Source organism: Falco punctatus (assembly GCF_963210335.1).
Source record: "Falco punctatus genome assembly, chromosome: 1".
Lineage (NCBI taxonomy): Eukaryota > Metazoa > Chordata > Aves > Falconiformes > Falconidae > Falco > Falco punctatus.
The window spans coordinates 76,030,565-76,044,561 of NC_137580.1; the positions used below are offsets into that span (position 1 = coordinate 76,030,565).

The 13,997-nt window shown below is 38.9% G+C and overlaps 1 protein-coding gene across 1 annotated transcript in view; it reads right to left on the bottom strand.

The window, feature by feature from the left end:
- TNKS (tankyrase) overlaps window positions 1-13,997 on the bottom strand; it is a 139,799-nt gene that overhangs the window by 92,804 nt on the left and 32,998 nt on the right. Inside the window, exon 3 of the mRNA XM_080385347.1 lies at window positions 13,567-13,662. Within this exon, the coding sequence (XP_080241473.1) occupies window positions 13,567-13,662 (96 nt within the window). The remainder of the gene's footprint in view (window positions 1-13,566; window positions 13,663-13,997) is intronic.

Genomic DNA, 13,997 nt, shown 5'->3' on the forward strand with positions numbered 1-13,997 from the left:
CTTATAGCCCTGGAAGAGTCTCCACATAGTACATCCACAAGAGACTGACAATAGCTCTGGTACACAGTAAAATCCTTTTCCTCTCCTCCCCTCCCCTCAGAAAAGCAGTATAAACCAAAGAAACCCAAACCTAAAACCAAACAAAAAAGCAGCAATTTGCTATGGATGAATAGTAAAGTATGAGAAGAGTCCACCATCTAGAAAACACAACTCTAGTCATGAAATCAGAAGGAAAAAAAAAAAAGGTGTTTAACTAAGAAGAAAAAGCAACAAAAGGGGACCACAGGTCCAGTTAGAAAAAAGGGTATCTTTCTGTCTCCCTTGTACTGCATGCAGTAAAAAAAAAATCAATGTAGGAAGATTTCCAAGGCTGCTTGTACGCTCTTGAATTACCAGAGGTTCCTATCAATGCCACCATGAAGAACCACATTCCAAAGTGGAAGACTGCACTGCAGCAACCTGCGGGAGAGCGCTACGGATCTGGTATCAACCCCAGGACTAAAGGCATTTGAACTGTGAGGCCCCATTTCTACCAAGAGCACCAAGACAGAATCTTGCAGCCAGGAATATGCTGGCCAGACACAAAAAGGGCTGACTCACACAGACACAGCAGGTTTGAAGGACAAGTCCTGCCTTTTCATAACTGAACACAAGAGTTTCATAAATAGCCATCAGGGACAGTGCTCAGAGAGTTATGAAAAACTTCAAATATTTAAAGAGAAAAAACCCACCTGTGTTCCCTTGTCCACGAATACAATAGAAAATGCAAAACAATGGGTCTACCTGATTATTACTGTGATGGGAAATACTGCTTTGACCAGTATTATTCCTTTATACCCACATATTATGCTTCTCCTAAAATAACTACATGCAGAAAAAAAAAAAAACTTTAAACAAATTACTTGCTTTATTTCATAATATCTGGAACAAGGCTTTATTTGCCTACTCACAAGACACAGACTACAGCCACCCACAGTACCCCAGAGCAGAACAGCACCCAGCCCGACCTTCATTGGAATGGCCTCCATCTTCGCTCTAGAGATGGTGAAAATTGTGGGCCCACTTCAGCAAACAACATTTAAATGTCTGAAGAAACCCCAGGCTAACCCCAGATCTTTCCTGAGTCACAAGGAGAGTGGCTCAGCATCTGGCAGGATTGAGCCCTAAGGACATAAGCAAAAGGAAATTAGCAATTTCAATTTAAATGCTAATACATATCCTTCCTAGTGAAAATTGAAGTATAACAAGTGATGTCTCATCACACAGAAACAGCCTTGATTGTTATTTAACGATCACAACAAACAGTTAGAAAGCATGAAATGAAGCTAATAAATCTTCTGTTGAGTCTGAAATTTTCAACAAACAGAAGTACTCAAAGTTCTCAAAAACAGTTCAGTCCGATTTTCTTCATCTTAAACAAAACTTGCCATGTTTTTCAGTCACAGACCCACATACTGCCACCACAATCAACTTTCAAAATTGAAACGCCCAGCTACAAATTTAAGGTTGGTTTGTTTGGAGTTTTTTTATTGCTACCTAAACAGTCTAAAACACATCATATTCTATGAAATTCAAGTTCATGCATCAGCAGTGTTCACCACAGGATCTGTCTGCCTTCCAGTGATAAATAAAGAAATAAGACAAACCCGATGGAAGTAGTTTTTCTCCTTTCTTAATTCAGCCTCCTGGGAGAATATAAATACAGTTTGATTTGTTTGGGGTTTAGCACATCTAAAGGTATGTTTTGTTTTAAGTGAGGGCAAGTTCAGAATGATTTTTGACAAATAATTTTAACAATAATTAAACAACTTAGTAAATTCTTAAAAAACAGTCATGAAGACTGCTTCCCCCCCTCCCCAGCAAACAGATGAAACAAACAAGCTCACGAGACTCCAAACTCCAGGCCTTCTGAATCTGAGCAGTCAATACTTACATTATTTGTGATAGTTTGAATAAATTAGTCACCACTGAAATGGCTACACAGTTTAGTAGAAACATTATTTTATTCAGAAACTCATAAGAGTAAAGTATCCATTCTAGAAGCCTCTTCACATACCAATGTAAAACAACACTTCTGACAGTAACTTCAGCTACGTAAAAATAATACTGTCATGACCTTAAATGTGAGAACTGTCTCATTTTTGTTGATAACATACATGTGAATGTGTGTGTATGCATGAGAATTAAACGCTCACCACACACTACACCCCCAGTATAAGACAATATTCTCCATAATTAAAAAGCATGTGTAAAATAAAACAAAAGCAATGCAGTCCTATTTTGATCTTAGATGCCATATATTCTAAGTAGAGACACATGCACTAACCACATTCAGACTCCAAATGGTGCTACAGTCAACTGCAGAGGGACATCTGGATTATTTCTAGAAAGAAAACTGAGCCTCTTACAAACTCAAACTATTTTTTGCAACCTGTCCAATAAAGAAGAGGCTACAGGTACTTGCTTTAGGTTACCTTCCTCCCCTTCTCAGTTCACCGTCCCTTCAACAGAACAAGTCAGGTGGATGGCCTCAGTGGTTGGACACTGAGCTGGTGTCAGAGCACAGAAAACGCACCACATCAGACCTGCAGCCCTTGGCCTGTCAATACAGGCCAGCCAAAGCAACAGCGTAAGTTACACGATATTAAGTATAAGCTGCTTCTATCTCCTCATTCATCTCTGGAGTGTTCGTACAGCACAAAGAACTAATCCACGGCCACATGAAACGTAAACTGCATCTGAGCCTGCTGCATCAGATCACTTCATCAAATAAGTTAGGTGAGTTCCATTTCCATTACGTGTTTCTACAATTATAAAAGCCCCTATGCCATCGAGTTCATTTTAAAAGACGTCAAGGTGGGTGGCCTAAGCTCAGAAGGACATGAAAGCAAAACAAGCTGCATCCAAGAAATCTGACTCCTCAATATACTAATTGTAGACAGAGCTGGTAGCAATTCTGATAGCTGCTAGGAAACTAAAGGTTACTTCACTATGATTTAAAGACTAGTTTCCGCTGTAATTCTGCCAACTTTGAATCCTTCAGGCTGAAATCTTTCTTGCCTAGCTCAATGCAACTTTAAAAATTATACTAAAAGAACTATACCACATCTATAACACAGAGCGTTCACGCTGCCCACAAACTCATATATAACACTTCATATACTTGAACAAAACATAGCACCTCTTCTAATCTCTTTGAGAAGAAACTTTAATATCTAGATATTTCAGAGTGAAGACCTGAAATATGACAGAACATTTGGGTCATCCGAAGTTAGAAGAAATGACTAGCATGGCCGATCTGAAAAATCTAACCTCATCTGTTTAAACTGTAGGTTGCTGAAAACTGCAGCTTTGATTAAACAGGTCAGGGGGAAAGCAAGACGACACCTAGGCAAATCAGGGCCAGGAGAAAAGGAGAACGCTGGGCCAAGTCTGAAAAAGGTGACGCTGCAGGGGTATATTCAAACACACACCCCTTCAGTATCTGGTTGACTTCCTGTGCACACTAAACTCCGCTTGCATGTACATGCATTCTGCTGTGACCATACCACGTTCTCCCTCTCACAGGATCCCTGACTCGCACTCTACATTCAGGATATGAGTAAGGACGGCACAACAAACTACATCTTACCTGAAGGACATCTGCTTTATTTACTGCATAAATGGGAAAGCACATAGGAACTGTTGGAAGCAGCAAATGCAGCAGAGTCCAGCGCACATCCCCGTTCAGTTGATGACCAAGCATCCCAGGGTGAAATGGGGTATCCGAGACAAACACACACGCTGTGCTTCAAACCCTGCTACCCTGAGAATGGCATCAGCAGCAAAAGGGCAACACAAAACCTGGGGCATGGAAGTTTCAAAGAGCTGCAAATACACTCACAGAGAATGGTCATAACCTTGGGTATAAATTGTCTAAAACAGAATTTTCAAACATATTGTTAAAAATGGATTCCCTATTACATGAGAGCAATCACAATCTTAAATCCTAATTTAATGAAGCCATAGGGACCTGTAAATTGTCACAACAGTTTTAAAAGAAATAGAAGTTACACGAGCAGTAGATGACGATATTTTAAAATAAATTCATACAAAAATTTTTAGACATTTAATGTCTCATAAAGAAACAATGGACACAAAAATCAATTTTATTTCTCCTTTCTAAACATTACCCTGAAAACACTAGACCATTTACATTAAAAAAAAATGTAAGTCAGAAAACCAAGTCCCTTTAAATTTCAGGAGTATTAACTACTTTTTAAAATCTTATCCTTGAACTCAAATTACATCTAGCACATGTGTAGTAAACTTGGGGCGGGGGGGGGGCCTCTGACCCAGCCAGGCGCCCTGCGCTGCATAGAACTTGGGTGCACCCTGCACCCACCACTCACCAAAGCAGGAGCACTTCTCAGCTGGCAAGAATAAGCCCTCTCTCACCAGAACAAACCTGACACATCAGCTCTGTAGAAAAAGAGCGTCCAACACAGCCACAGCACATAAAAGCTCTCGGTTTGGACACGTTGCTATTATAAGGACTTACTTTCAGCTCTTTTTCACTTTGAAAGAACTGGAAGAAACCTTCCCCTAAGCTGACATATTCCTACCAATCAGAAAAACTTAGGGATTTACTTTGAGTGATATCATGAAATTTGGTATACATGCATAGAAAATCTTCCTTAAACGCATACTTTCAAGTCCGACAAAGCTTCTTACTAGAAGACCTCAGCTGAGTAAGGGCTTGCAAGTAGGGCACCAGAAACGGGCTTCTTACTGAGATTGTTGCAGTATGACCTTTCAAGCCACATGCATCTGGTTAGGTTGGTTATTTTAAAAGAAACAAATCCTGTAAAGTAAAATAATTTCAAATTTGCATCTCCTTCAAGCTCAAACATGGCTCCTGTGGAAATAAAGTAAGGAAAAATAGAAAGTGACAGGCCTCATAGAGGGAGGTTAGAAAGCTACAACAATTAACAATCTGAAACATAACGCAATCTCAACATAGTATTAAAATTCTTTTTAAATCTGGGCATTTATTAAACACTCCCAAAGGAGTTATTTTGCTGGCTCAGGAAAGGAAGAATAAAAGTCATACCAGAAACCGACTGGGAGTATGTAGGTAAAGGGAAGAAGAAGAGAATGAGATGTAGAGTCAGGAAGATAGCCAGACCGAGGGGGTGAAGTGATCCTGGATTCTAGACGAAGAATTTAGAAGACAACCAGGATTAGGAGCCACGGGGAAGAAAGAAAGAAAGAAAAAAAAAACAACAAAAAAACAAACACACAACCCCCCAAAACCCCCAACATACACCACAAAAAACCTACAGAGGTGGGATTTTTACTACAACCGAAGAGGCAGAATAAAGGATGGAGATCTGAAGTAAGGGGGATGCATAGCATGCATGTGAATGTGTTGGCAGGAACTGGAGATAAAGATAAGAAGCTTAAGGAGGACAAGCCTGGGTGCTGGAACTGGCACCAGAAGTTGGATAGCATTGGGTATGAGCCTGAGCCCATATCACCAAGTTTAGAAAGAACAGGGAAAACCACCTATTACTTCTACCACATGCTACCTTTTATAAACAGCGCGTCCTTGTCTGGGAGGCAGTTAAGCAACACAAGGCACTTCAAACCTATGTGCTTTATAGCAGGATGCAATGAATCTTTACTTGGTTGCTAACAGAGAACTAGAGCAGCAAAAATCACTAGTTTTCAGCATGTTAGAATGACACTCCAAACAATGTGGAAATACTGGTCAGAATCAAGAAGAAAATCCTGTTTCCAAAGGAAATATTTAACTGCCCTAACCACATATGCAACCTTTTCAACTGTCATGCACCATTCACTCTTGCAGCAAATGAAGCAGGAGCCATACAGCCAACATTGTACTGCACTGTGCAGTCTTGGTTCCTTCCTTGCACACAGCCATCCATCCTGTCAAAAAAGCCAGTGGGGAACATTAAGCAGTCGCATAAGCAGTCCGTGTCCTAATATGTGCACAGAAAGGTAATATTAAGATTGCCTGCCTCTCCCACTTCCCATCAGTATATTTTCCTTATGCAACATCAACATTCTTTGAGATTAATCTGTTCAGCCTAGAAAAGATAGTCTTAAATGTTTTGTCCACACATCCACAGACTCCACAGATTTCAGTTGTGACTTATCGTTTTCAAAATTTATGTGTGGCTTCACTTTCAGAAGAAAGCAGTCCAAGTATAAGAAACTGTTCCTGAAGTTACAGTACAAGAGATAAAAGCAATGGCAGCTTTTGTTTGCAGGAATTACCCAGATAGCTAAAAAAAAATATTTTTTTTCAAGGAAGTTCCATGCTTGCATACAGGCTAGATCACAAATTAGAATAAAAAATAATATGCAAAAATGACATTAAAATAGTTACAACTGCATCATGGCTATCCTACTCAGAAACAGAACCAAACAAATGAGAAGTTACATCATATAACATTCTCCATCCACTCATTTCTTACCACTGCACCTTGGCTTACTATCACATGCAGTATATACTGTAAAAAGGCTGTTCGGGTACAACAGTCCAGAAGAAAAGCTATCCATGGACAATGGAAAAATGTAGTAGAGATCAAAGTAGCATTTTGTCTCAAGACTGGCAGAAATTGCTATTAATAACCCGAAATGTACAACATTGACTATGGAAAAAAAAAATAATCCTGAACTTAAACAAAATTATCTAATCAACAGAGAGAAGAAAAGATTTCACTGAAGTATAAGGTTGGTGAGTGCTCAAGGCAAAGAAACCAAAAAAAGGAGTGCTCTGATGCACTATGGAAATAGAAATGCTTATTTATTTCTGCAATTATTTTTCCTAGGGCAGCATGGATAATACATTTTGGGGTCTTTACTTACAAGGTTTAGAGACCTTATCTGTTATTCTGTCCACCTGAATAACAACAAATCTTTGAAAGAAAAGTTTCTTTTGAGTTTGATATTGTTAAATTTTAGTGTGTAGTATAGGCTAAATAGATTTGTGTACATCCAGTTTCCAAAAGCTTTCAAAGCATCCAAAACTCTGCAATAGCAGAGCTGAGAATCGGAGAACTGTAAGACAACACTTAGGTGCTTCATATAAAAGCTTTGAAAGGATAATTCCTTTCACAAGTTAAGAGTTTGATTCCATTCAAACAGCTCTTATGAAATATTCCTAAATGGATATCACTGTAAAAAAGAAAGGTCAAAGAATGAAAAACCTGGCAAAGGGGATGGTATAAATCAAACCCATGCTTTTCTTAAAGGCATCAATCCCGAATCCCACGCTGCCCCTTCTTACTTGACTACCTACACAACAGATTACAGATTTTTATCTCCTGCCTAAATAGAGGATATGAACAAGAAGGAAAAGTCATCTGATCTTCCAGCCAGCCATGTTCCAAAGAAGCCACTTGAAGACACACAGCTAAGTTTAAACAAAAGATGAGGATGTCATTGCTGTCATGGCTGGTCTCTAAAATAAGGAGCAGGGGGAAAGAGAGGAGAACCTCTCATGATCCTAAAACTAAGCCCCATGAAACAGGCACCCAGAGCTAAACTTACACTAGGAAGAAGTCCAAGCCCATTAAGGCATGGAAATGGAAAATTTAGGCAGCAGAACATACATACCAGCTCACATAAATCCTTGCACAAGTCCTTCAGTAAGAGATTAAAGAAATTATGTAGTTACGGAATTAGAACCAGAGTACTTCCAAGCAGGAGTAACTTGTTTCCTTTACAATAAAATACACTGGCACTTGCGTTAAGTAATCTACCACATTGAAGGAAACATTTAAATTACTCAATTACCAGAGAAAACTGAAGAAATGAGAAGGACCCAAGACAAACAGCGCAATGGGCAATAAAATAGGTAGACCAAAGGAGTACTGACAAATTAAAACAATAATCATTGCATGCATAATATAAATCATCGGGAATTATACTGGAATCTAAGCCACAAACTCAAGAATTCAGAATTTCTTTACAGGCTCCCACAGAATATTTAGCTTTTCAACCATCACTGAGGTAATAAAGAAAACACCAAACTTAGCCTGAATAAAACTTGAAATAAAAAAAATGCCATGAAAGCTATTAAATCATCATGACAGAAGTCAGCTGGACGTTAATACCAGAGCACAGTGCTCAAATCAAGATGTGCTATCTTGAAATAATAATGCAGTGCTGGAAAGTGGAAAAAGAATTGTGGCAGTGCCACCAAAGTGCAACTCTATTTTCACTGAAGTGAAACTTTTTATGTAGACAGTCTTAAAGAACAAGAACTGCTCTTCTTGAAGAGGAAACATAGAAGTGCACACAATGTGTGGCATGGCATCTAGAACAAAAAGAGGACTGTTTCTTCCTCTTTCCTCTCAATGTGAAAACAAGGAAATGAGAAATGCAACTGAAACGTGATCATGCCAGAACTGCGAAAGGAAAGCATTTCGCTCCTGGCCTGCCAAGCAACCTGTACACTTCCTTCAAAGAGGAAAGGGGGAACTAGACCACACACCAAATTATAATTGTAACTATCTTATTATATTTGTAAATGTATACTTCTTAAAATTCTCATGTTCTCTAAAAACAGAAGATTTACATATTCGTATAGTTAGAGCTTCTAGATGAGGGCCACCTAAATGGTACACTTGACATTAGGTCTGTGCCACAAGGACATTTTGCCCGCATCTTTCCGAAGACTGGAAAAGCAATGCCCCAGCATTCCTGAAGATATGCTGATATTCCTCAGAGTTCTCCAGAAAGCAGATGTCAAGTGTCCCCATGGAGTCCAAACATAAAAGCATCACATGATATCCATACCACTGAACGGGGAAGGCTGTGGTAAAAATGAGGAGAGTAAACCTACCCGAACACTAAACAAGTCACAATCCCAAAAACATACATTCAAAGCACAAAAAAAGGGCTGGAAAAGGTCCTTCAGACCTCTTGGTTCAAGGCATGTGCCAACAGCCTATACATAATAAAGTTAAAGTCTTCTGCAGGGCAAGGATATTCCTCAGCTGCTGAATTTCTCTAAGGCAACATACCTTGGTGTCACCATCCAAAAGGACAAAGACCCAGATAAACAGATGGCTCAAACCATTCTAGCAGCACCTGCCCTCCTTAACATTAAAACACTTCTCCTTCTGCGCTGATTTTTATTATACTGTTCCTTAAAGACAGAAGCTACACCTTGTCCAAATGACCTGATTTCAGAGTAAACTATGTAAGAATTAGATGGTGCCTCCCAAAATGAAGTGCTAGTGTCTATCCAGAATGCCTTTAAAATCCTAAGAGTACCTGAAAGGAAATAATACCAGACCAGAAGGAAAGAGTTTGGGATTAGAGACTGTCAAGCTGTAAAGGCACCACAGTACAAATAAAACTAACCCAAACTAAAACAGTTTCTTCACTTTCTGCCAATTTTAAAATGCATGAATTGTACCTAGGAACCATTTGGCATTCTGTAAAGTTCAGTAAACTTTTTGTAGTAAAATATCAGATTTCTCCCTTCCTTGCAGGCAAATTATGCCTAGACGGCACTTCACTTTGAAATATATTTGCACAATTTTTTTTAATAAATGGACTATGTTCCCCACTTAAATTAAAAAGTTGACATGACAAAGAGATGAAAACATGAATCCTCATTAACACCTTTGGTAACCTCAGCCCAACTGTACTTTCACTCATCCAGCTGTCCTTCACATCCAAACTGTGAGAGCTGAGAAATGCTCAATAGGACCTAATCACTTTGTTTGTAAAAGACATCATTTCTATAGTAAGCAGAAAGATCAGAGTCTTGTTTAATTTTGAAAACCAATTATATTAACAAACAAGACATTATTTTGTACCCAAGAAATCTTCCTTTAATCTGGAGATGCAGCAGACTTTCATTTTCACCTGTTTCAAGGGAGTAATTCTTGCAATCAACCAAAATCAACCTTGCAAAACGGTGGCATGGAGTAGTCAAGATCATATCATCCAATGAAAGTGCCTTCAGCTCCTGCTAACAGCTTTGGAAACCACTGAAGTACAAAGAATGACCATTCATCTAGAGAAAGCATCTCCAAATAGCAGATAACATGGGGAAGTGACAAAAAGCATCAGCATGTGAAAAATCAAAATAAATATTTCACATAAATCATTAACAATATCGCTGGCTCTTCATACAGTGTACAGGAAAGATATAAAAAGATATTAATGTTTAAAGAGTCAATAAGCAGGATAAGAGAATAATGAAGACTAATATGACTTGTAGTGCAAAAGCTCCCAAAGGCCCTGTTCTGGACAGGAGTCCCACAGTGCTTTGTGTGGCAACAAAGATGAGTCCCCATCTCAGAAACCACACACCCCAAAGGCAATTCAACTAAAATAAAATTAACTAGGATAATCAATCTGATGTAACAGTTCTGGTTTTTAGATGCAATATGTTTTTGGAATCTGTACTACCACTTCAGCCTAGAGAGAGAGAAGATTACAATACGTTTCTGACAACCCATTCAGGAACAGTAAGGGATGCTAAGGAAGAAGAAACCAAAAATAATATTTACCCTCTCAATCATTAAGTGTTTGGATCACACAAATGCTGCTTATTCTGCAGAAGCGGGGGGGGGGAAGACTGCTTTCCTGTTTAAATAATAAAAAACAGAACCCGCAATTACATAACCTTTTCTCTCTTTTTTTTTTTTTTTTTAAAGAAGCTGGAACTGGGTGTTTAATTTCTATAAAATTCACTTTAATCTCCAAAGAAATTTTCAACACCCATTTCCATCAAAATATTAGCCTTTCATTTGCATTATGTGTCCTTTATAAAACACACACTTTAAGAGAACATTGCAAGAAAATGGCTGGAAGTCATCCCAGAAACTACTGCATTATATATCCTTTCTGTAATTCAGGAGAAAAAGATACTATAAATTATTCTAGACTGGGAGACAGAAAAGAACGAATCATTGTGGATTCAGCATTTGCTGCCAGAACACCAGAAATGCTTTTTACCCAGCAGGAATGTCCCTTTCAAAACACATACTGGATTCTTTGTCAAATTAAAAGATTTAATCAATTACCAACAAGTTTTCTGTTCACTTTTGCTAAACTGGAGGTCAAAGAGAGACTATGAAGACAGTTCATTCGCAAAGTGATTAACATCAATGCATGAACTTATGCAAATACTTGGGTCAAAAAAGCAGTAAGAGGAGCCTTGTTCTCCAACAAGCAGTACAGCAGCAATGTGGAAAAGTATATTATGGTCATAGACACTGACAGAAAAAGGAACCCAAAATAACATTGCGAGAACAGCCTTGACATGCACGCTCTTTAAAAATGCAAATACATTAACAATTACAGATTGTGCTTTCAGGATCACTCCACTTTTAAAAGCTCTAAACGCGAGCATTCTAAAATCCCATCATTCACCACTAAATACTGAAAACTAAGTTAATATATCCTACTCATCCTTAATCCAGTAATACCTTTAAGTTCTGATGCCCCTAATTGCAAAGCATTGCTGTAGCTAAAGATTATCCCAAGCCAGATAGAACCTAAGAAATCCCCTAAGCCCCCTTCTTCCAGAGGGATGAAGCAAGACCTGAAGGTAACAACATATGGAAAAATGCACCAGAATGTAGCAGCCTAACAGAGATAATAGAAAGCAGGGCAGCATCCAGAAAAATTAAGCTCTTAATAGAAAACTTCCATTTAAACGGCATCCAGTGTCATCTTTTTCACTTACTGTGCATCATACATCAGCTACAGCCCGATTCAAACCCGACTTAGACAGCTTGGAGCTCAGGTGCACAGCACAGGGAGAGCCCAGCATAGCCAAGAGCCACCTTGAGGACAAAGCTGATAAAACCAGAAGCTGATTTTCTTGCTAGGAAGAATAAACACATACAAAAAATTGCATCTTTTTATGAACAGTAAAACACCTAAATAGCAGAAGTGGCTCTTGGCATGTGTGTTTATATGTACAACCTGACAACATCCATGGTTGCAGAAGCTGGCAGTCACTGGATGCTTTTGTGTGAGGCATTAGGGGCAAGGCCAGGGACACAGGGTCTTGCTACGCTGGACAGCACATTCTCCGAGGGCTGCTTCTAATCCATCTCCACTTGTTCACTATGACACATTGCCCCCTCAGTTCCCTAAGGCGCAAGGTGGTGATTTAGTGCCCAGAGAACTCAGTGGAGCAGACACTAAGTTACCATCACAGACCTTCCTAAATCCTTTAATATCCTCTGAGGTTGATCTTCCAGCATAACCTGAAGAGCAGCTTGGAGCCTGGAAGCCCCAAGCTGTACGTATACCAGGTTCCCCATAACTAAATGCCAAATACTCATCAACGCCTTTGAGGTACCTTGACTCCCTGGTGCCCTTTCCATCCTCAATGTCTGTACAACTGTACCCTTTAACAGCCAAATGTCAGATTAACCTGCTAGGAACAGCGAGCACTGTTAACACTGTCGGAACATGTTTAAATTTGACACTGAGTAATTAAACTAAATCATATGTATTTAAAGTGCACTGTTCCAAAGGCACTGCAAAGCTGTAGATAATTATGTATAGCAGTCAGCGCACTAGAAAAAGATGAGGAAATGTTCCTGACAAAGTGAAGGGAGCTGGTGTGCTCTGAACGGAATCTGGAGGAAGAATAACATTGTTGCATAGCACATAACCTACAAATTAAGCTGTCAATAAAAAGAGAGAAAGAATAGGGGAAATAAAGGCAAAAGAAGAAAAATAGCTATTTCTTCAAATGATGCTCAGCTGCTAAATCCCTTTTTATAAATCTAATCGTATGTATTTTAAAATCCAGGATTACTTTCTTCTAAACATTATTTCCTATATGTCAAAATCAGCACAGATGACCATGTATTTCTTGATACAGATTTGACAGACTACTAATAATATACTTTTAATGCTTACTGGTACGCTACAATAGTTAATTTATAAAGACCAAAGCTGTGTAAAAACAAAGTTGTATCTGTAGAATATTTTCATGAAACATATTGTTTGGTAACTAATTGCCCCTAAAAAGGAAAAAAAAAATTGTGGGCAAGAAAGTTCTACCTAAAATGACTAATGAGGAAGAGGAAAGAAAGGGTAGCATGGGAATCTGCAGCAAAATATAACGTTAACTATTGATCTCTGCAATCGGTAGCAGGTTGTCTTTCAGATCACAGGTACTTTTAGTTATACAAACGTCCTTGCTTGCTCAACAGTGAAGGTCTTAAAACAATTGACCTGATTTTTTTCTTCTTTTTTGCAGGGGTTAGGGGCTCCTATTCAATCTATATATTGAGTAGCATTTAAAAAGAAAAAAAAACAACCAACCACTCACACAGTGAATAATGAATGATGTTAGAAAATTACAGCATTATTTTAAGTAGAATAAGCAAACCTATAGCATCACAGCAGATTAACAACAGTTACATCGATATGAAATCTGGTAAAAGACAGTTTTAAAATGCTCTTACACAACAGAAAATCTCAAAAGGCAGAAGGCTCTTATGATACTGAAGTTATACACACAAAATGAACTACAGGTAATGCTGCTGAGAGATGTATGCATCTTACCCGTGAGTACAGCTTTTGCTGAAGGGTCTGCCAGATCCAGCGCAGATTTCCCATCGGTGTTCCGAATGTTTGGATCAGCTCCGTGCTGCAGCAGCACTGTGCAGGGAAAGCAGAAACAGTATCTTAGCTCAGGTATACACAGATCATTCACTGTTAGGTGTCTCCTCGGCATGATGTAGGCATAAACACACATTGCACAATTTTCTTTATTTTTCCTTCTGCTTGCCCCCCCCCCCCCCTTTTTTTTTTGTTAAGCACTGCAGCAAAGGATCTTCTCCTGAGTAAGGCTAAGTTGGCAAGTTAAGATATAGTAAGATCATGTGACTTCACATGATAAACATGAACCCTGAATCTCTTGCAATACTCAATTTTGGGTTCCTCCTGACTGCTAGCTGGGAAGCTGTGCATTCACTGACTCACGCTGGGAAATC